General features: G+C 41.5%; 2 protein-coding genes across 19 annotated transcripts in view; one reads left to right on the top strand and one right to left on the bottom strand.

The window, feature by feature from the left end:
- Positions 1-14848, top strand: part of PCCA (propionyl-CoA carboxylase subunit alpha) — a 225490-nt gene extending 210642 nt beyond the window's left edge. Inside the window, exons 23-24 of the mRNA XM_082218633.1 lie at positions 11057-11134; positions 14479-14848. Of these exons, the coding sequence (XP_082074759.1) occupies positions 11057-11134; positions 14479-14547 (147 nt within the window). The 3' untranslated portion in view covers positions 14548-14848. The remainder of the gene's footprint in view (positions 1-11056; positions 11135-14478) is intronic.
- GGACT (gamma-glutamylamine cyclotransferase) overlaps positions 1-20518 on the bottom strand; it is a 58117-nt gene that overhangs the window by 24617 nt on the left and 12982 nt on the right. For 6 of the 18 annotated variants that reach the window (XR_014218623.1, XR_014218624.1, XR_014218625.1 and 3 more), the window contains exons 2-3: positions 17214-17713; positions 15819-15947 (exon numbers count right to left, since the gene is read on the bottom strand). Coding sequence is in view for 4 of the 18 variants with exons in the window: in XM_082218905.1 (XP_082075031.1) it covers positions 17223-17696 (474 nt within the window). In the remaining 14 variants the exon portion in view is untranslated. Of the gene's footprint in view, positions 1-1858; positions 6104-11190; positions 12296-15460; positions 15948-17213; positions 17714-20518 lie in introns of those variants that run through there. The other 12 variants (XR_014218622.1, XR_014218629.1, XR_014218630.1 and 9 more) reach the window with 8 other exon arrangements.

The following is a 20518-nucleotide window of genomic DNA, read 5'->3' as shown; positions in this document are numbered from 1 at the left end:
AACTAACATGAGAAATTTGTTTATTTGAAGGACCAGAATTCTGCCCAAAATTATTCATGGGTAAGTCTTACTGAGATAATTTCAACTTAGGTACCCATAGCTTACAGACAGCATGTAGACATTACATACATTTTACTGAAAAAAGTGGAATTTACTGCCGCATAAAGATTGGGATCAATAAAGCTACTTTGGGTGCACTCAGAAGAACGTTTAAATTTCGCTCACTTCACACATGAATCAGGAGGCATTGTGTGATTACCAAAGAGTGAGACCACATTGCTGACTCTGCCTCTTGCCATCTACACATCTATTTATTTCATTTTTACTTTTCCATTGAATTTGTATGCCACTTTTTAGGGCAGTTCACAACATATTTATACTTTCACATGGACTATCTACAGCAGGGATGGGCAACATGTGGTGCTCCAGATGTTGCTGGATTGTAAATTTCATTATCCCTGACCATTGGTCATGTTGGCTATGGCTAGTGGGATTTGTAGTACAACAATACCCAGAGGTCACATGCTTCTGAACTGCTCTCCCCAGGGAGGTTTGGCTGGTACCTTCATTATACACCTTGAGGTGCCAGGCGAAAACATTCCTCTTCAACCAGGCCTTGGGCTGATTGACATTCAATGCCCTCTTAAATGTGTTGTTGGAGGGGGAGATTATTGGTTTGTTGTTGTTCTTATTTTTACTATGTTTTTTGTGGTTTTTGCATTGTAATTTTATGTTGTTAACTGCCCTGAGATCTGTGGGTGAAGGGCATTATACAGATTTAATAAAATGAATGAATGAGCAGCTGCTGGAGAATAGTCATGGAAACGATGGGTGGCTAAGCAGCGTGGACCCAATTCCAGGAGTCACAGGATGTCCTCTTCTGGCATCACCTCAATGCAGCCCCCCCAACCCCACTGAATTTCAAAGTTTTTCAACCTCCCCTTCCAATATGGTTGCAAAAAAACATTCAAAAGATTCCTTGATACCTAGTTCTTTGAATCCTGGCTATTGCATTTATAAACTTCATTACTATTTCAGAGTAGCAGGATACAATATTACAGCCATATTCAGTCCAAGCTTATGGCAAGGTGCGTCTGTACTGGGCTTCCCCCAACCTTGAGGCCTTCCCCCTCTTCATTGCAGGTGGCTTTGAAAATATTCTCGAGTTTCAAAAGCTGCTTTGTAATATGTCATGGCGGCAGGGAGGGGCGAAAGCTAAAGGTCAGGCAAAAGCCCCTTTGCACATGTGCAAATAGAATGCTTGGGAGCATTGAATGAAATGTCATGAGTGAAACGGAAGTGCGGATTGCGTGAAGGGATCTCTTTAGCTGCTTTCCACCTAATTCTGCTTAATTTCTTTGTATATTTCAATAAAGCATCTCAATGGCTTTCTGGAAATACAGATAGGTTTTTCTGGATCAAAATTTCCTTTTCTTTAGTAAGCAAACTGTAATCGATAATTGCACAGTGTTAGTAATTTTGCAGAATTACCGTAAAAATAAATGAAATCCAAAACTTTTTTAACTGATTTGATCTTCCAATAATTTAGAATGTGAACTTGAAAGAACTCTTGAATGTAGTGTTTTTATTTTATTTAATTCTAATTTGCATTTGAAAAGTCTGCCTCTGTGCATTTATTTATTTAAACGTGTATGAAAACACTTCAGTATTATCAAGAGGGTGTGAGGTTTCAAAATAAGAATTGCACTATTTCACAGATAAATTTTAATTCCAAAAAAGCTTGAATAAAGTGTTTAGCAAGCTTGAACAGTGTGTAGTAGCAGCCTCTTATACAAAATAGGACATGGAAATTTGTTCTGTTACGTCAAAGAAGAAATGAAATACTTTACTCGTCAAATAGTAGGTTTATGGTTTCAGACATATTTAATTTTAGACCAACACAATTCTGCTCCATAACATTCAATTTAAAAAGACTAGGAAAAATGTCTTGCTGAGATTACAGATAATGTCCAGCCATTGTTTTGTCTTTCAAAATGCTCAGACGCAGCAAACCGAAAAACACCTTACAATCCTCTCTTTTTCCCTCACTTCACTAAGCACACCACAGGCGACTGATTTCTTGTAAAATGTAAGGTTATATTTTTAATATACTACTTGTTGCTTGTAACCTCCTCCCTTTTTCTTTTAATGCCTTGCTGGCTGTTCAGCTCTTAAAAGTCTGAAATAAATTCTCGTGGCCTTTGGTAATTAGCAGTGCTTTGTAAAACAATGAAAGGAAGGGAAGGCATAGGAATGGAACGGTTAATTAAGCTGCACTTTAAAAAAAAAAAGCCTTATACATAGTTTTATGATATAATTTAATGGACACCAAATATTGATTAGAGGCACTTGTCATTTTCATGTAAGTAACCCAGAAGTTTCTCTTTTACTCTGACGTAGTTCTTTGCTCTGGGAGAGCTAGCAGTTCAAATGAAATTCTAGTCAGCTGGTGTTAACTTTATGCAGAACTAAAAAACACAAAACCACCTAGACTCCTGGCCACCCTGACACTTAAAAAAAAAAAAAAGGGCGGGGAATGATGCTTATGTGAAGAAATTGGAATTAGGTATTCAGTCCTGTGTGGAACTGCCTATTTTGACACCTATGGGGGGTCATATATATATAAATATATATATAAAATAGACTTCAGACAGTTTAGACTTCAGACAGTTTTTCTACTTCATTTGCTGGAGTTAACATTTATTTATGCTTATTTTTTTATCCATAGCTGAGGTGTGTGGTGGTGAAAGAAATATTATCATTATAAATTATTATTAGTAGTAGTAGTAATAGCAGCATTTAATATAACTTATATCTGAATACATAAGGGCGTAGTTTGATACAGGTAGGTCTTCACTACCCCCACAAAACTTATCAACATTCCTCAGTAGTCAGTGATGACTCGCAATATTCCTAAAACAGGACTGTCAAGCTACTCCATCATTGTAAAGGGAAATCTAGACATTTCTAGAACCTCTGGGAGCACTTGTGTTTTGGATAAGTGGGGGTACAATGATTGGTTCTTATTGCTGTCAGGAGAACGTCACTGACCTTTGATTAATCAAGGGTCAGAAAATCTAGGATGCGCTCTACCGAAATTCATTCTTTAAAGGAGTGTGGCGTAAAAAGTTTAATAATCGTCTGTCAAGCACTGTTAATTGCTGCTAATTATATTTTCAACTCTGTAGCTCCTGTTTCAGAATTTAATTTGGATGGAAGGGGGAAATGGCACTAATTATTTTACACAGATTTGGACAATGTCAAGGAATTCGGTCACGGCTGAATCCTCTTGATTTTGTTTTCTACATAGGTGTCTGATGCCAACAAGTCAGAGAGATAGGGAGAACCTTGAAGGACACCAGTAAGACAAAACCTCTGAGCTGCTTGGAGGGAGGATGGGGATATAAATGTATAGAATGCACGATGCTCAATGCGTAGGGTTGAGACTTTTAAAACCCCCACCCTCTTTTCCTTGTCTAGCTCAGGTTGTGTAGTGTGGACATGTTTGACACAGTTGGAATGACCTTGTCTGTCTTAATTTTTGCAAGAATTATGCCTTATCAGTAGTTGAGTATTGACATTCTATTGTCACCCCTCGCAACACAACCAAGTACAAGTGTATACCGATATTGGGGACTTTCCTTTTGGTGCACTTTCCTTTGAGTTCAAAAAGAGGGTGGTGCTAAAATAAGATTCCAACTGTGCTTTTGACTGGCTCAGTCTCGTCCAATTGTTGCCCCCATTGTTTTGCCTCCCCCACCATAAAGTTGTGTGTGATACTTCTCCCTCGTCTTCATCTCCGTGAGTCTTTCAAATATATCCTTTTCAAGCACCTGTGTTCAAAAATGATAAAGGTCTCTTAAAAAAAAAAATGTAATGGAAGGGTTTTCACTTTTGCAGACGAGTCAGCAGGGCTGATATTGATCCAGCTTTTTAGGGAGCCCCAGTGCACCAGAAGGTGATACAGTAGAGGGCCTTGCAAGTCCTGGGAGCCTTCTGTCTAATTTGGCAGAAAAACACAATGTAGGGCAACAAAAGAAGGATCCTATACCGTAAGAAATCTCCATGCTCCCCCTTCCTCCTCCTCCCCCCACCATAAAAAGAGGCTTAATTTTTTCAGCTGCACACAATGATTTGATGCTCACTCTTGCATTGAAACAGTTGCTGTCGGAACAGGCAGGAAACAGTTTTCTTTTAATTGCTGAAATCATTCGGAAGTGCTTCGTGCGCTGCTTCTGTGCAGCAGATGCTGTGCATTAATTGGCCTGTGTAGGACTGACCCAGGGTTCCTTGCAGCGGGCCCAATGTTAGGCACGGGGTTTAAATAGCTTATTTATTATTTTGGATAAGCTGGCAAACATGGTATGTTCTTGCACGTGCTGTATTTCATGGTCTGCCGTTCCAATGTCATGTGGGTTTCCAGCCCTGGTAATGTATTAGCAGCAGGTAAGCTCTAAATAACATCCATCAGGAGCTAATTTTTTATTTTTTTTTACCCAGATACGCCAATGACTGATGAACCTGTCTTTTGTATGAATGTTTAGCACAGTAGAAAGCCATATGCCACTGGCACAGTTTCCTGTGCATTCTTTATAGTGGCTAGAGAGTAGTAGGGGGAAAATTTCTCTTGCATTTGCATCCTGTCATTTATGAACAGTTTGCACTTTCTAAAATAGCTCCAGGTTTTGTGTGTGTGTGTGTGTGTGTGTGTCTTGGAAGGAACAAAATGTAGGGTTTAGGGTTTCTTAAAGGCAATCTGACTATTGCTCTTGTGTTCTTTATCCAGGGATATTAGAGCTCATCCTTAATAGGGAACCTTGTTTTGTAACTCCCCGTCTGTTCAAAACAGACCTTACCCCATTAGAAGGTCTTCCCTTGTGTGGGAGGACCACAGCTGTTACCGTAAATCTCATCCAGTAACTGTATAACCCCCCATTTTGTGGTTCTGAAGGATGAAATTGAGAAATGGAATACGGTGCACTCATCCTTTACCTCTCCAATTTTAGGCCCTTGCACATCATTTTCATGCTTTTATTCCAAATCAAACGACATTAGTGAGCAACACCACCCTCTGCTAAATGTCTAGCATCAAAGGCCCCTTTTCACAAGGCCGGCATTTTATTTCTTTTCTAAGGAGTGGGTGAATCAATCTCCTTCTCTCAAAATATTGGCCATTTCTTCAAGGTTGCTGCAGGAAAGATGCAGCCTTTGGAAATGGAGTTTCCACAAAGCAAACAAGGTCCCAACTTAAAAAGAAAGGAGGTGGGGGGAAAGCAAATGACCTTAAGAGGTTTCTGTTTCTTTAAATCTTTGTGAAAGAAGTGGTTCTAACTTCTTATGGTGGGATATTGAGGGCTTTAACAGAAATAAGAAGTGGTTGAAATCATTAGCACAACAAAGCAAACTATAAGCTTGAAGATAAAAGTCCCTGGGGGAAAAGTCCTCTGAAAATAAATGGGACTTGATAGATTTCCATATCATTTATAACTTCCCTTAATTACACTTGGAAGACTTGCCAGTAAAACTGGAAAATTGGCAGCCTATATCCATTATAGTAATTTTGCCGACCATGGCAAGCAGCTGGCTTTACTGGATTTTATTTCCCATCACTCACAATTAATCATCAGCTGGAGATGTCTGAAACTCTTCAGAACGTAGCAATACTGTGTGACATTTGGGCCTCCTTAAAATGCTAAAATCTGCTGAGTAAATGGGCCGAGTTTTCTTTTCCTTCAAGCAAACTCATTTTGGTGCAAGGCAGGCTGCTTGCTTAATGACTGCCACTTTGATAATCGGATGCGAATGTGAACCTTGACCCGGTGTCAAAGGAGAGGACGCAGCAAGCTGGGTGAAAGATATGAGACTCAGATCTGCAAACTTTACACCAATTAGACAGAGTGGAGAAATACATCAGTGCCGATTGGGTTTATCAGAAAGACTTGCAGGGCTTGTGACTGTTTTGTAAGCCTAACATTGAAGACATCCTGTCACAATCATTAAGTCTTTATCAGTTGATTCACAAAAGTCTTAAGGGAGTGGACTGGACCCACAAAGATCTCTTCTTAGGCCCTGCCCTCAGATTGGAGCTCTCTTCATTGTACCTCTGAATATAAGCAGGCGAACAATTAATATTCCTGTTCCTCTCTTGTGCATAGTGAAAATAGATTTAAAAGTTCCTCCATTTTGCCAGGGAGCCCTGACATCACATTCATTAGTACGTTGCCTATAACTTTCGAGACTGTACAAGTTCTAAAGTTTGTTATCTAAACAGATGGTTACCACCAACTCCAATTTTTGTTCTCTAATTCCAATTTTTCTTTAAACAGGTAGATAAACAGTTGAAATAATTTTCAAATGGAAATCTTGAGAATTTTGATGCAGGAAGCTATTGTGTACTTGGTGTGTTACACTTTGTTTTTGGAATGAAATGCAGTTTCGTTCCTAGCCAATGAACAATGAAATTAAATATTATTTATTTTCATATTAATTTTAATCCCAGCAGTTTCAATTTTCTTTCTTCTGAAAAGCCGTTTTAATGAACCTCTGCATTTTGTTTTGTGTTTTTAGAAAATTTAAGGATGAAATCGATTACAATGGCCTCAGATGAGTAAGAATTCTGTGGATTTTATTTGATTTTCCCCTGCCCCCATTTGAGGTCACCACTGAAGCCATGATTAAAAGTATAAAGAGAATTTTAAATAATAACTATTTTTGATTACTGCAAACTGTCCTGTACAGTGTGATTTTTCTGCTTTTTTCCAGGTCAGTATCTTTAGAAGTGTAGAAAAGTTATTGAATTTTTTTAAAAAGCCTAACTTAATCCTTAAATGAGGAAAGAGGATATTTTAGAGATCACGAAGATATTCATTTTCAGGCTTAAATAATACAGGCAGGCAAAAAGATACACACAATTATGCAGTGAAAGAAACCGAACAAAGCCCAAGAGAATGAATGGAAGAGGAAATGGAGATATATTGGCGACTAATTTTAGGATTTGCTGTTTTGCAACACAGTGGGGGAGGAGACATTAAGGATTGACATAAAGAACAATTATTAATGTGGGTGCTTAAGTGACACTTTCTCCTAAAGCCCTTTTAAATAAATTGGCTATTATTAGACATAATGCCACAGTATTTAAACATTGAGCATCTATGGAAATAAAAGTTTTCACCTAAGACAGAGAACTAGCATAAGTTAGTTTTCTTGTAAGGGTTTGTTGGGCAAGTTTTCGCTAAATAATACTATTCCCAGTTACCTTTGGGGAGTACGTGTTTGGCTAGAGAAGGAGTACATAGGAAACGAAGTTAGAGGTTCTTAGGAGGAACCCATCAGACAACCCTCTGTGTATTTTTTTTTAAAAAATGTGGGGTTGTTGAATCTTTAGGAAATTGTTGCTGTGGTTGGTGGCAGGAGGTTGAGTATATGTTTTTTAACAGGCCCAGAAAATTATGTTGTTGGCCCCTTTACTTTTGCATCAAGCATGCAGTTTGCAGTTTAGAACATGCTGATAGATTTGAAGCACTTAACATAGATGGTTTAGAATTTGGCAACTGGAGGCTTTTCTCACTTAGGAAACCTTCACCAATGACGAGATAAATCAAACTCATCTTGCAAAGCCCACTTCTAGAGCAGGGAATATTTCTGAGAGTGGGAGGCAAAGGGAGACCTCTGACAGCAAAGGCTGGGAAGGATGTCGGATGGATAGGGAGAGCCCCTTAGTCCAGTGTTTTGAAGCTTTCGGAGAACTTAGGGGAACTCCTGAGCTTTCTGACAGTTCTCTGAGAAAGTTTGGTAGGGCAGTATTTGCACATTAATGGAATTTTTATGCCAGGATGCTTCGCTTGTTCATCAGTTAACCTAGTGCCACTAATGCTGTGTGCACAAGTCATATGCAGTGTTAAGCCTGATACAACACATTCACTCTAATGTACTTGCTCATATCTCTTGTTTTGTAGCTCAGGATGGAAATAAACTACAGTGGTACCTCGGGTTACAGAAGCTTCAAGTTACAGACGCTCCACTAACCCAGAAATAGTACCTCGGGTTAAGAACTTTGCTTCAGGATGAGAACAGAAATTGTGCTCTGGCAGCACGGCCCCATTAGCTAAAGTGGTGTCTCAGGTTAAGAACTGTTTCAGGTTAAGAACAGACCTCCAGAATGAATTAAGTTCTTAACCCAAGGTACCACTGTACTCAAATCTTAGCTCCCTTTTGTAATGGAGGAAATTCACTCTCCTGTGATTGATCCTGACATGTTTTTGTTATCTGAGCTGTGTGGCATCCCCTTAAGGAAAAAAGTACCTATGTTACCATAGGAGACAGGAACAGTGACGTGCTTTCATATTGTACCTGGGTTAAGTCAACATGTTGAATGGGACTATTCTATGGTCTCTTCTTTTTGCACGACAAATTTTGTACTCAACATTGTCCTATCCATTTAGGACTGTCTCTCATAACATGCCATGAACTTCTTTATGCAGCACATAGTGATGGCCACCAACTTGGATGGCTTTTATAGATTATTGGACAACAGCCACTAGCCACAATGGCTACGTTCTGCCTCCACAGTCAGAGGCATAATGCCTCTGAATACTATTTGTGGGGAATCACAGGTGTGTGATGACTGCTGTTGTGTTCATGTTCATCTTGCCAGCTTCCCACAGGCACCTAGTCCTGTGAGAACAGGATGCTGAACTAGATAGGTCATTGGCCTGATCCAGCAAGTTCCTCTTAGATTCTTATGAAGACAAGGAGGCGAAAAGTGGGTGGCGCTTCCTATTTAATGTATATGCTATGAAAAAACTGGTGGTGGTGTGTGTGCCCCAATCACACGTGTCTGCATAGCTGACTTGAGGAGGCCAGGGGCAGCATGAGATTAACTGCAGTTTTATTTGGGGTTTGAGATGTGGGCTAAGATGTGCAGCCAAAAGCTGCACAAAGAAAATGGGCTTTGAGGAATGAGTTTCAGCCATCAGTATTCTGCGGGGGTGCCCAGACATAAGGGAAAGCAAGTGAGGATGTAAAATAGGAGACTTGAGTGGTTGAGGGTCCTGGAATTGGGATGTGGAAAGGGTCACAGGCATGAATGTATAGGAAGTGTGTGTGGAAATCTGTTATATGTGAAGAGGCCACTTCTCTCTTACAGTGTCCCAGTTTAGTCCCAACAGCTGAGGGTGGTTCATTCCAGGTCAACAAAAGAAGCAATGTGATTCAGTCTATTGTTCTCTTGCTGATGTGGAACAAGCACTTTTGAGCAACAGCCTTGAGAATCAAGCTATATTCCTTTATATAACCTTACATCTTACTTTTCAATAAAATTGCAGTGTGTGTTTTCCGTAGGAAGGCTGTGGATTGTGGCTCCTCTCTGCACAGTTTATTTCATGTACACACAGTGCAATGCAAGGATTGCCAGTGTGGCACCTTTGCCCACAGAGAGACCTTCCCTGGTGCCCACAGGGCCCCATCCCCTTGCTCAGATTAGGCTTAAAAGAAGCCTTCTTTAGCCTATAGAAGCTTATTTTTTCACACCTAATCAGGGCCTGGGTGTCAACCATGGGGAGTGGAGAGCCACCACACACATGTGATGCCCACCATAGTCTCTCTCTTTTGAAATCGTGACCTCGCCCTAACAAGGTTGTTGGCTTCTGATGTAATTGATGCTTATTACATGGAGGTGGTAATGTATGTAGGTGTCAAGACAGGATGAAAGAAATGAGGTTCTATTGGAGGGGCAACATAGAACAAGTACTTGAACACTTAGCAGATGTTTTATGGGAGATATGAAGTCTGATGGTGGTAAGAATTAGTGTGACAAATGCATTTATGCATGCAGTAGATCTGTTCAACTTTTGTTATTTAATTTGGTGTTTCCAGTGACAAAATTGCATAATATTGAAAGTTAGTATTAGTTCATGTAACTAGTATTTCAGACCATGTATAGGAAGAATCTCAAACTGCTCCCATCGCTGGTTTGGAAATAGTATAGTCTCTAGTGGAAATGATCTTTCATTGTGGGCTCTGAAGCATGTAGTTAATTTCAGATATGAAGTAAGGAAAGTCACACTTAAATTGTGATGTTTGAGGGGAAAATGACCCAAGGAAACAGAGAGCTACTTCATGCAATGCATACTGGCTAGATTTTTTGGTTGTAAGTTTCTCTTGAGTTGCCTTGGGCAAGATAAAGCAACTAATAAATGTAATCAATAATAATAATTTCCCAACTTCCTGTAAAGCTGCGTATTTATCAGACAGAGGTAGCTTGCCTAGGATGTGCTTATCTCACATGATCAACTTTTTTGGGCTTAAAAAATAATAATCCATGGAGGTACACAATGGATCCACTGGTTACCTTGAGCATGTGAACAGTTTGTTAAGACTTCAACTAGGTGGAAACAGAAAGTGAGAGTGCTACTCTGAATGAATATGAGACTGGGTGGTGGTATTTTGATTCCATAAGACTTGCAGCTGGTCTGCAAATGTCTGCTTTTCTTAATAACGAAGAGAGACAAGGAATTGCACAGGGCACTAAAGCTCTTTGAGGACTAGTAATCCAAGTGAACACTTCTCTTACTTTGGAAATTTCACCAGGCCTTGTGCATGCAATTGCTGATCCTTTCTTTACAAGGACTAAAACATGTATTTTGTTTTGCTTTGCTTTGGCTTGCAAGCTGAGATTCTTGGGAAGGTGAATTCTCTAGCCAGCCTCAAAAAATGCATATTTTTCCTGTGTTTGCAGTTTTCTGTACTGCATGCACAGCCTTGTTGAGTCAGAATCCATATTCTTTATACAGTCGGAATTAGATGATGGTTTAAAGCCTCTTCAAGAATTGAGTATCTATCTGATAGATAGATAGAAACTCAAGTTTCTATCAGACCAGAGTACATCATATGGTGCATATCAGCAGTAGCGTCTGAAGGTGACTTAAGAAAGGATCTACACATGGGATAGTAATTGTCTTTTTTCTTTGTTTAAAGACGTTTCTGTGTTAATTTTCTTGTTGACTTTAAGGTTATAATAACGTTAGCATTTTAATGTCATCTTTTTTGCTTTTACCAGGTTGCAGAAGGTCAGGAGGTCTGTGTGATTGAAGCTATGAAAATGCAGAACAGTTTGGTTGCTGCTAAAACTGGCAAGGTATGTCCTGTCAGACTACTAGATGTTTTATCTCACTTGTCAAGTTGAGCACAAGCTTTATTTTTGAAAATAGATTTTATTATTGGCATCAATATTGCACTGTTCTGTAACTGTGTGGTGACACACACACTTTATTCCACAAATGTTTATCAAACGTTCAGAATTATTTGTCTTGGCTGCAGCCTTTCTGTTCAGATTTGGCCTAGGCTACAATCCACTAGAGTTACAGTAGATGCACTTTGAGTCAAGTGTGCTTGTGCTGGATTGTGGCCCTAGAAATCAGAATCCGTGCCTTTGTAATTTCACTAATTGTTCAGCTAGGCCAGAGGTCGGCAACCTAAGGTCTGGGGGCCAGAAGTGGCCCAATCACCTTCTCAATCTAGCTTGTGGACGGTCTGGGAATCAGCGTGTTTTTACATAAGTAGAATGTGTCCTTTTATTTAAAATGCATCTGGGTTATGAACTGGCATAGGAATTCGTTCATATTTCCCCCCAAAATATAGTCCGGCCCACCACATGGTCTGAGGGATGGTAGACCAGCCCACGGCTGAAAAAGGTTGCTGACCCCTGAGCTAGGCAGTCCCAAAACACGTCATGCACAAATAGACTTTAGGACCACAATGCAGAGCATATGGCCAAAACTTTACACACAAGCAGTGCTTCTTTTTAAAACTAACAGTTCACTGCCCCTTCACGTGCCAAGCTTTTAAAAGTGCTTCATCCCAGTGGGTATGTGGAGGTAGTCACAAGGTTCTTTAGGTTGTTAGGATATTGCAAAATACTTAGGAGGTGTCATCTCTGCTTTTGCTTTTTCTAAATTACCAGGCACAGTGCAAGTCCCATTTTTAAGCCCTATTGAGGCATGCAGTGTCTATTTGTAATCAGGATTCTAAACAACACAAGGAGCCTCCCTAAGTACAGGAGGCAGCCCACTTCAGCACTTGATTCTTCAACTCATGGAGGGATGAAAAAAAGCAGATGAGGATGTGCCAGAAGGAATAGGGCTTGGCAGTGTGCCCCTGCTGTTCCTCACATGACTGTGATTGCGCATAGACACTGAATACTCAGGCAGGGCGATACTCACGTATAGATAAATGTCAGACACATTTGTGTGTCTGCACAGATGATAACTGGAAACAACTGTAGTTACAGTTAAGCAACCTTTTAAAAAAACATTTCAATGGAATTAATGTGTGTTAGTAGTTCTTGTTTACAGAACCTTTGTGAAAATACATTACCGTATTTTTCGCCCTATAGGACGCACTTTTTCCCCTCCAAAAATGAAGGGGAAATCTGGGTGCGTCCTATGGGGCGAATGCAGGCATTTGCTGAAGCCTGGAGAGCGAGAGGGGTCGGTGCGCACCGACCCCTCTCGCTCTCCAGGCTTCAGGAAGACATCCGCAGCCTAGGCAGCCCTGTGGGAGGTCCCTGAAACAGAGCGCCCCTCGCACCGGGCAGACATCCACAGCATGGGGAACCATGCAGGAGTTCCCCGCAGGGCTCCCCACGCTGCGGATAGCAGCCTGCCGCCCGGCGTGCAGGGTGCCCTGAAACAGAGCGCCCCTCGCACCGGGCAGACATCCGCAGCGTGGGGAACCATGCAGGAGTTCCCCACAGGGCTCCCCACGCTGCGGATAGCAGCCTGCCGCCCGGCGGGCAGGGTGCCCTGAATCAGAGCGCCCCCCACGCCCGGCAGACATCCGCAGCGTGGGGAGCCTTGCAGGAGTTCCCCGTAAAGCTCCCCATGCTGCGGATAGCAGCCTGCCGCCCAGCGCGAGGAGCGCCCTGAAACAGAGCGCCCCTCGCACTGGGCAGACATCCACAGCATGGGGAACCATGCAGGAGTTCCCCACAGGGCTCCCCACACTGCGGATAGCAGCCTGCTGCCTGGCGGGCGGGGCGCCCTGATGCAGAGCGCCCCTCGCGCCGGGCAGACATGGGCCAGCCCCACAAGCTCGGGGGACAGCAGGGAGGCGCAGCGCCGCCATCCCGCTGTTCCTCGACCTGGTTCGGTTTCCCCAACCTGCTTTGGGGGGGGGGGAATAAAGGAAAAAAATTTTTCCTTTATTTCCCCCCCAAAAAAAACTAGGTGCATCCTATGGGACGAAAAATACGGTAATTGGTACAAAACAGTTCCTGGTAGGCAATTTATAAGTGGCCTGGGTTTGTTTTTGTCTAGTGCATGTATTAGGGTTGGGTGATACCAGCTTTTCAACATTGTGGGGTATCGCCAGTAAAACCTTGTGCTTTGGTGATATACCGTGATGCTGAAAAAGCAAGCTGCATTGGTCTCTGCCCACGAGGCACCGGCTGAAACCACCCCAGCTCTCACCATGAGAGCTGAGGTGGTTTCACCCAAACGCTTGTGGGCTCAGCTGGGAATCAGGAAGGCTCCCCCTCCCCAACCGAGACAGCCCCGGTGTGAGCAGGCAGAGCGTTGGGGCTCCGTTAACTGCTTGCTGTGGGGAGCAGCACCCGCACTCCCCTCAGCTGCACAGTTTCATGGAGCCACAAGCTCACCAGAGCCAGCTGGATGCTCCTTGAACTGCTTGGCTGAGGCAAAGGCAACCGCAGTCCAGCAGTTTAAAGATGCAGAGAGAAGAACAAGCTGCATCAGCGCCTCACTGATACTGCTTGTTTCTCCCTCTGTGCTGTATGAGGGCAGAGTTTGGATGGTGGCTTCACTCAGCGGTATATCGCTGGTGAAACCACCTCCGCTCCTGAGTCTCTCTTCTAGCAGCACCCGCTGGAGGAAGGCACTCTTGACTCCCTCCAGCAGACAGACTCAGTGGTGGTCTGCTCCTCATACTGGTCCTGGGCAATATATCGCCCAGGCCTAGTGTGTATTTGAATTTTAAAGCCCATTTCTACAGAAATTGTTATATGACATTTACAGTTGGGGGTGGGGGGACCAACCAAACCTCTTGTGCTCCAAAATGCATAGTTTGTAGATTTACTTTGGCACAAGCACCAAAGGTGATTGACAATAAAAATGCTAAACAACTGCATCAATGGAAAGCAACAAACAAAACCAGCATCAAGCACAGCACTATTTTAAAATCGTGTATAAATTGTCTGATATTCACCTTTAAAATCACCTTTAAAAAATCCAGAAAAACAAACTTCTTAAGTGTTTTGGATAGAATGGAAGCACAATTAAAAACTTGGGCGATGTGTTTGATTATGTTCCAGGACATGCTTTTTAGATTTTTGTTTCATGTTTTATAAGGTCTTTAAAATGGAAATCTACCACTTATTTTCTTTGCACAGCCAAATGCAATTAAAAAAAGATTCTTGGCCTTGTTTTCAGAATCAAATTGATTTTTTCTTCCTTTGCGCTGCAGGTGAAAGCTGTACATTGCAAAGCTGGTGAAACTGTCGGGGAAGGAGATGAGCTTGTGGAACTGGAATGAAACTATTTATTTCATATGTTGCCACAATTGACTAGCACCTTCTATGTTCCTCCACAAATTCAAATGAACATTAAGGTAGCAAGCAAATTATGTAAACTAAAACGATGCTATGGTATTTTTTAAAACTATCTTAAACAAGAGGCAAGGGTCCATATGGTTTACCTTGCTGAGACTGAGCTTAAAATTGCCTCTGGATCTCATATCACTCCTTTTATAAATACCTGTACATAAGGGATTTGTAATTCTCTTCTGCAGTTCTACTGCTATCAAACAAATTAATAAAAGCATTTTTGCATATAAACTGTGTCATTTAAAGCCTTCACAACTTTGGTACTTTAACCTAAAACTGGGTCTCCACATGTAACAACAGAAATAATTTTGTACTAACTCCCCTACCTGTGTACCAGTTTTATAAAAAATAAGCAAAGGGTGAGTTTTAATTGGTCAGTAGGCATAGGGAACCTCTATCTTATGGGCTAAACTAAACCTGACAATGATCCTGACATTATATATGACCTCAGGTGTGGGGCAGGAAAAGATATGACTGCGAAGCAACAAGCAGGAGTCTTAAGTAAGTTCCCAGTTCTTCCTTGGCAAGTGACATTTGTATTCAGTACCTTTTAAATTAAGTCAAATGCAAGCCCCATGGGGATTGGTTTTACTCAGGAGCCTCTAACTGGGAACTCCTGAGTGCAGCTGCTCCCTACTGAAAGTAGGGCTGAAAGCTCATCATGAGAACAAACAGACCCTAGTCTGATCCTGTTTATCACCCCACAACAGGTACATGCACTGTCATAACTCTTGTGACTGTAGTGGTGTCCTACACAGCAAGTCTCGACATCTAGATTTAATTTATTATAATCATGACAAATGTTTTAAGTAAATCATACTAAGCGGTTTTTTAAGTAATACAAATGTACACAATTTTAAAAATATCTACTACAAATTTTCTCATTATTTACAGTCAAAGATTAATAAACTGAATTTTGTCAAAATTTATACCACTATCACTCTACAATTAAAACAATCTGCCATCACCTTATTTTTACTTGGAAGCCTAGCAAAAGCAAAAGCATGAATAGACTGTATAAGAGAGAAAGCTGGAACAAAGACATGAACTTAAGTGAGCAATTGTATGTGCACAACCTTAAATAGTAGGATAATTAATACAATCGTAGGAGTAGCATTGTGTGTCTAATTAATATCAGGAACTGCTCTGCCCTTCAGTTGTACAGCAAGGTCACATTGGGTACTTAAGGAATATAACCAACCTTAAAAACTGCTTTCTTGCAGTTTTCTTGAGAATCTGCCTTCTTCCCTGCTGGCATATTTCAAAATTCTGAGCTATAAATGAGAAGAGGTTGTTGATTCTGTTCAGTAGTCTGTGGTCATTTATGGAGCTGAAACAGGCAGGAGGAGAATGTAAATATACTAAAACCTAACGAATAGAACTCCTGCCAACCTAGCAGTTTGAAAGCACGTCAAAGTGCAAGTAGATAAATAGGTACCGCTCCGGCGGGAAGGTAAACGGCGTTTCCGTGTGCTGCTCTGGTTCGCCAGAAGCGGCTTAGTCATGCTGGCCACATGACCCGGAAGCTGTACGCCGGCTCCCTCGGCCAGTAAAGCGAGATGAGCACCGCAACCCCAGAGTCGGTCATGACTGGACCTAATGGTCAGGGGTCCCTTTACTTTTTTTAGGAACAGAAACTATTATGTCCAGAAAGGTGGACAAATAAATGAAGAAGCAGAGGACTCCACATCACTTGGACTTCACTTTGTGAGTCAATATTCTTAGTTCCTTCCAATTCCTGAACCATAACTTTCTCTGGAGCTCTTAAGGCCCATTTGACAAATCTGGCTCCTAGCAGCAGTATGATGTCAACTCATTTCAGTTCATGGATTTCGTAGTCATGCTAGTGATATACTGCCTGCAGGATCAGAGGCAACATGCCTCTAATATCACTTGCTGGGAACAGCAGCAGGAGCAGTACATGGCCTTTCTGATCTGCTTGTAGGTCTCACATAGGCATCTGGCTCGCCCGTGTGAGAAAAAGGATGCTGGCCCAAGTAGGCCTTTTGTCTCATCCAGCAGGGCTGTTCTTAAGTTTTTAACTTGTTGTTCCAGAGCAATGCCATTCCAGAACAATGCCACATATCATGAGAGCCTGATGCTCTCTTCATTTTTGCCCTCCATGCCCACTTAGAGCACCTGAAAGCCAGAGGACTGGACTTTGAGGGCATCAGCAAAGATAATTCCCTTAGCGAACTCATTTGTCTCACAGTTCTTGATTAATGGATCTCTTACAAGGGCCATTTCCTTCCTTATGTGAAGGTTGTACAGTAATGCAAAAAGTTTGTTGTAAGCTGGAGGTTCTTTATCCCCTGGTACATTGCTAGAAATACTGCAGTATTTTATCTTTGCTTTGCAAAACAGTATTCCCCCCTCCACCTCTTGATCAAGTTTTAAACAGAGAACTACAGAATTAAAGACACACCATCCATGCATCTTGCATGACTAGGCAAGTTTAGTCTGAAAACCTGACTAGACCCCAAAATATCGGCTTGAAGGCAACTATATTATGGTCTGAAACATTAGGGCTTACTTTCTGTAAACATGCTAGAGATTTTACTCAACTTCTTGATAATATGTCCATAACAGCTTTTACCTTCCAGTTTCAATCTCTGCTTTCCCTTAGTACATATGGAAGCCCGTGTTTCCCAAAGGAATCATAGTTGTCATAGTAAGGGAGATGTATCCATTCTGGCTGGTAAGTGGTGGTGCTATACACATAGCATTCCAGGATGCTGTTAACAGCTGGCGTCCCTTCAGGTGGACTACTTTCATCTTCCTGCTCAACTACTTCAATTCTCACTGGGGTTCGCTGATACATGTCTGGACAACTTTCAAACTCATCAAGGAATTGCAACATCTGGTCATTGACAGCATAAATCTCTCCAGTGACACGGTGTCCCGTTCCTGGGATATTCAGCAAATAAGGAACGTTGTATTTCCCAGCAATCACTAGGGGGTATTTCTCTACTGTGAGCCCCCTGCCCTGGAATCTGGCTGTCCCATTAGCACCATTTATCATGTATGGGTAGTTGGGCTGGCCTTTCTTAAGGGTCCCGTAGACAAAGACACGAACCATTCCTCTGACGAAAGGAACTGAAATAAACAAAAATAAGCCTTGATATATTATCGCACTTTGCGTAAACATTGTTCCTTAAAAGCTTGTTATTACAGCAATATTTAGCAAATACGGTTGCTTTAAAACAATCCAAGGAATACAAGCTGGCTATTTTTCTAACTCCAGTTATAATTTACAATACAAGTGTCAAAAGGAAGAAAGCAAAGATCATAGCAAAAATAAGAAACAGTTGCTTGTTGTTTGACAGCAAGCACTCCAGTTATCAGTTCACACTGTCCAATAGTGTATGCGGTCACAAGATTCGTTATGAACAGGGCCATCTAATCTAAGCAACCATTTTCAGGATCCCATTGTTTTCAGCATGTATGTACAACCCAACTCTTTCTGCAAGTGAGCATGTATGTGGTTGGTTTGGTTACTGTATATGAATTCGAGTTGACATACTCATTACCAAAAGTTATGACAGGCCTTCATGTACATGATGTAGCCATTATGTACAGTACCTGCCCTGCAATCTGTGTATTAAATATGTCTCAGAAGCAATCTATTTTAAAAAAATAAAAAGTCATTTTTTAAATAAAGTCTATGAATGATCAATAATTCTAAAACACAATTATTACAATCCCTGTGAATGCAAAGGTGGTATGTTATTTTAACAATGCTACCTTCTTGGGTCCAACAGATATTAAAACAAATTCACAGGAGGGATGTGTGCAAGTTTGGAATATTCACCAAAATACTGGACCAGCTCTGGAAATCCATAAGCCACCAAAGGATTGTGTGTGAAAAACACCACCACTTTTGAAGGTAGAGAAACGGATACAAAGTCAGTGTCACTTAAATATCGCTCCCAAAAAACCCTCCCCCCATTGGGGTTAGTGCATTCAATTCTTATTATTTCCATTTATAGACCACTTACAGTCTGAAAGAGACAGACACACAGACACAGACACATCCCTTTTCATTGCTCTTAGTTCCAAGGTATAGCAAGGAGTAGAACAGGCTCCACAATGCCACCCAGGACACTCGGGGGCGACAGTGTCAAGAGCTCTACACACACTCTGGGAGGGCCAACCTTTAGTCAATTCCAACCTTCAGGTCAGTGGCATCAATCTCACCATGTAAGGGGGGCGGGCTGTTGCAAGAGGTTGTAAAATGCCTCATTTCAAGGGCAGCCATGTTCTCGGCTCTTGGTCAGACAAGCCCCTAATTCTTATTCCAGCTTTAAAGCAGAGGTTGAATTTCAGCTTCCTCAAAAGTCAAATTTGCAAGGCTTACACAATGGTCACTGCTCATATCCTGCCAAAGACCTAGTCTTCATTGCATTACACCATTTCCAAAAATGTTTAATGTTTCTCACCAGGAGATGTCTGTCACAGATTGTGACACTAGCTTTTGGCATGAGTGTGGCGCGAGTGTTTTGCAATACACCTGGCTGACTAGTTTGATGTTCTATTTTGGGAACAGCTTTCCCAGTGTAGGGCAAAAGAGCCTCCAATTTACTAAAGTAATGAAAAGGTTTCCATTTTATTCCTTGGCTACTGTTCAAAGTATTCTGCCTCCCAGATGAACCTTTCTCCCTCCCTTCATGATGTTTCTGTCCAACTAAAGCCCAGAACATCTGATGCTTCCCCAAATTTTGCTATCAGTCATGAACTGCTAGGAGAGACAGTCTCTCCCCCCCCCAACACAGCAGTTTGGTCTTTAATTGCCAGATGCAGAAAATCTTCAGAAGGTGAGCAGGACACCTGGCCCTCACTTTACACAGAGGGTCATTATGAGGCATATTCAATTTTTTCCTATTCTTTCATACCAGTTCATTTATTTATTGAGGGAGGATGTAGTGCATATTTTTCTGAATAAAAAGCAGAGCAACATTTCATTATTGTGGTTCAAGAGGTTTACTTTCAGAGAATGTTAAGATTAAGAGAGCCAGGGTGATAGAATAGAGAAGAGAGTGTGCTTCCAGTCTAGTCATTTCATGTGGAATGGCCATGCTCCATTCGCTCCCTAATTACAAGGCATTCACAAAATACTATCTGAGAAGACATCCAATTATTGTGTTCCTGTATTTCCCCTGCAATTTTTCTGTCTTCTTGGACAGTCTTTTCTCATGCCCACTCCCTCAAATTTCAGAAGAACAGAAGGGTTGCTCAGCCTCCCCCGGTGCAGATGTCTTTAGCACTATTCTTGTTAAATGGGTGTGGCTTTGATGTGGGCCATGACCTATCAGGAAAGTGAACCTATCGCCACTTAGCACATATTAGAACATTTGTGATGGGTGTCACTTAATGACCCAATTTGGGTGTGTCCCCCCCCTCAGTCAGTTGAGGAAAAGCATGATTATAACACCATAATGCTATCATGCTCTAATTATGGTGTTGTAACATCATAAATATCTCACTTTTACATAATAAAAAACTGGGAAATTATTTTAGCCGTAATTAAAAGCTCAATTTAAAAAGTTAGAATGGGCTCATAAAACAGTAACTCCCACAAGAGTTAGCAGTGAATATGAGCTGAGCGGCACGTGGCCCAACCCACAGCAATGATGTCACACGCACTGGCGTGGATACAGCATAGATGTAGAAACAAAAAAGCGCACTACTCCCAACAGTGTGCAAAGTCAATTAAAATTCAATTCAAACATTACAAACAGAAGACCTGGCTAGCACAAGGAGCTCTGTCTGGAAGCAACCTAAGACTAAAAAAATTAAGATGGCTTTTCCAAAGGTACGTCCTGATTTCCTTACCTTTTAAAGATTTCTCAGATAGTGTCTACAAGCATGTAGACAGGGGTAATCCAGTAGGCATTATATATT

Source organism: Podarcis vaucheri (assembly GCF_965113315.1).
Source record: "Podarcis vaucheri genome assembly, chromosome: 4".
In the NCBI taxonomy this organism is placed as follows: Eukaryota; Metazoa; Chordata; class Lepidosauria; order Squamata; family Lacertidae; genus Podarcis; species Podarcis vaucheri.
This window is presented reverse-complemented; position numbering and strand designations above follow the sequence as displayed.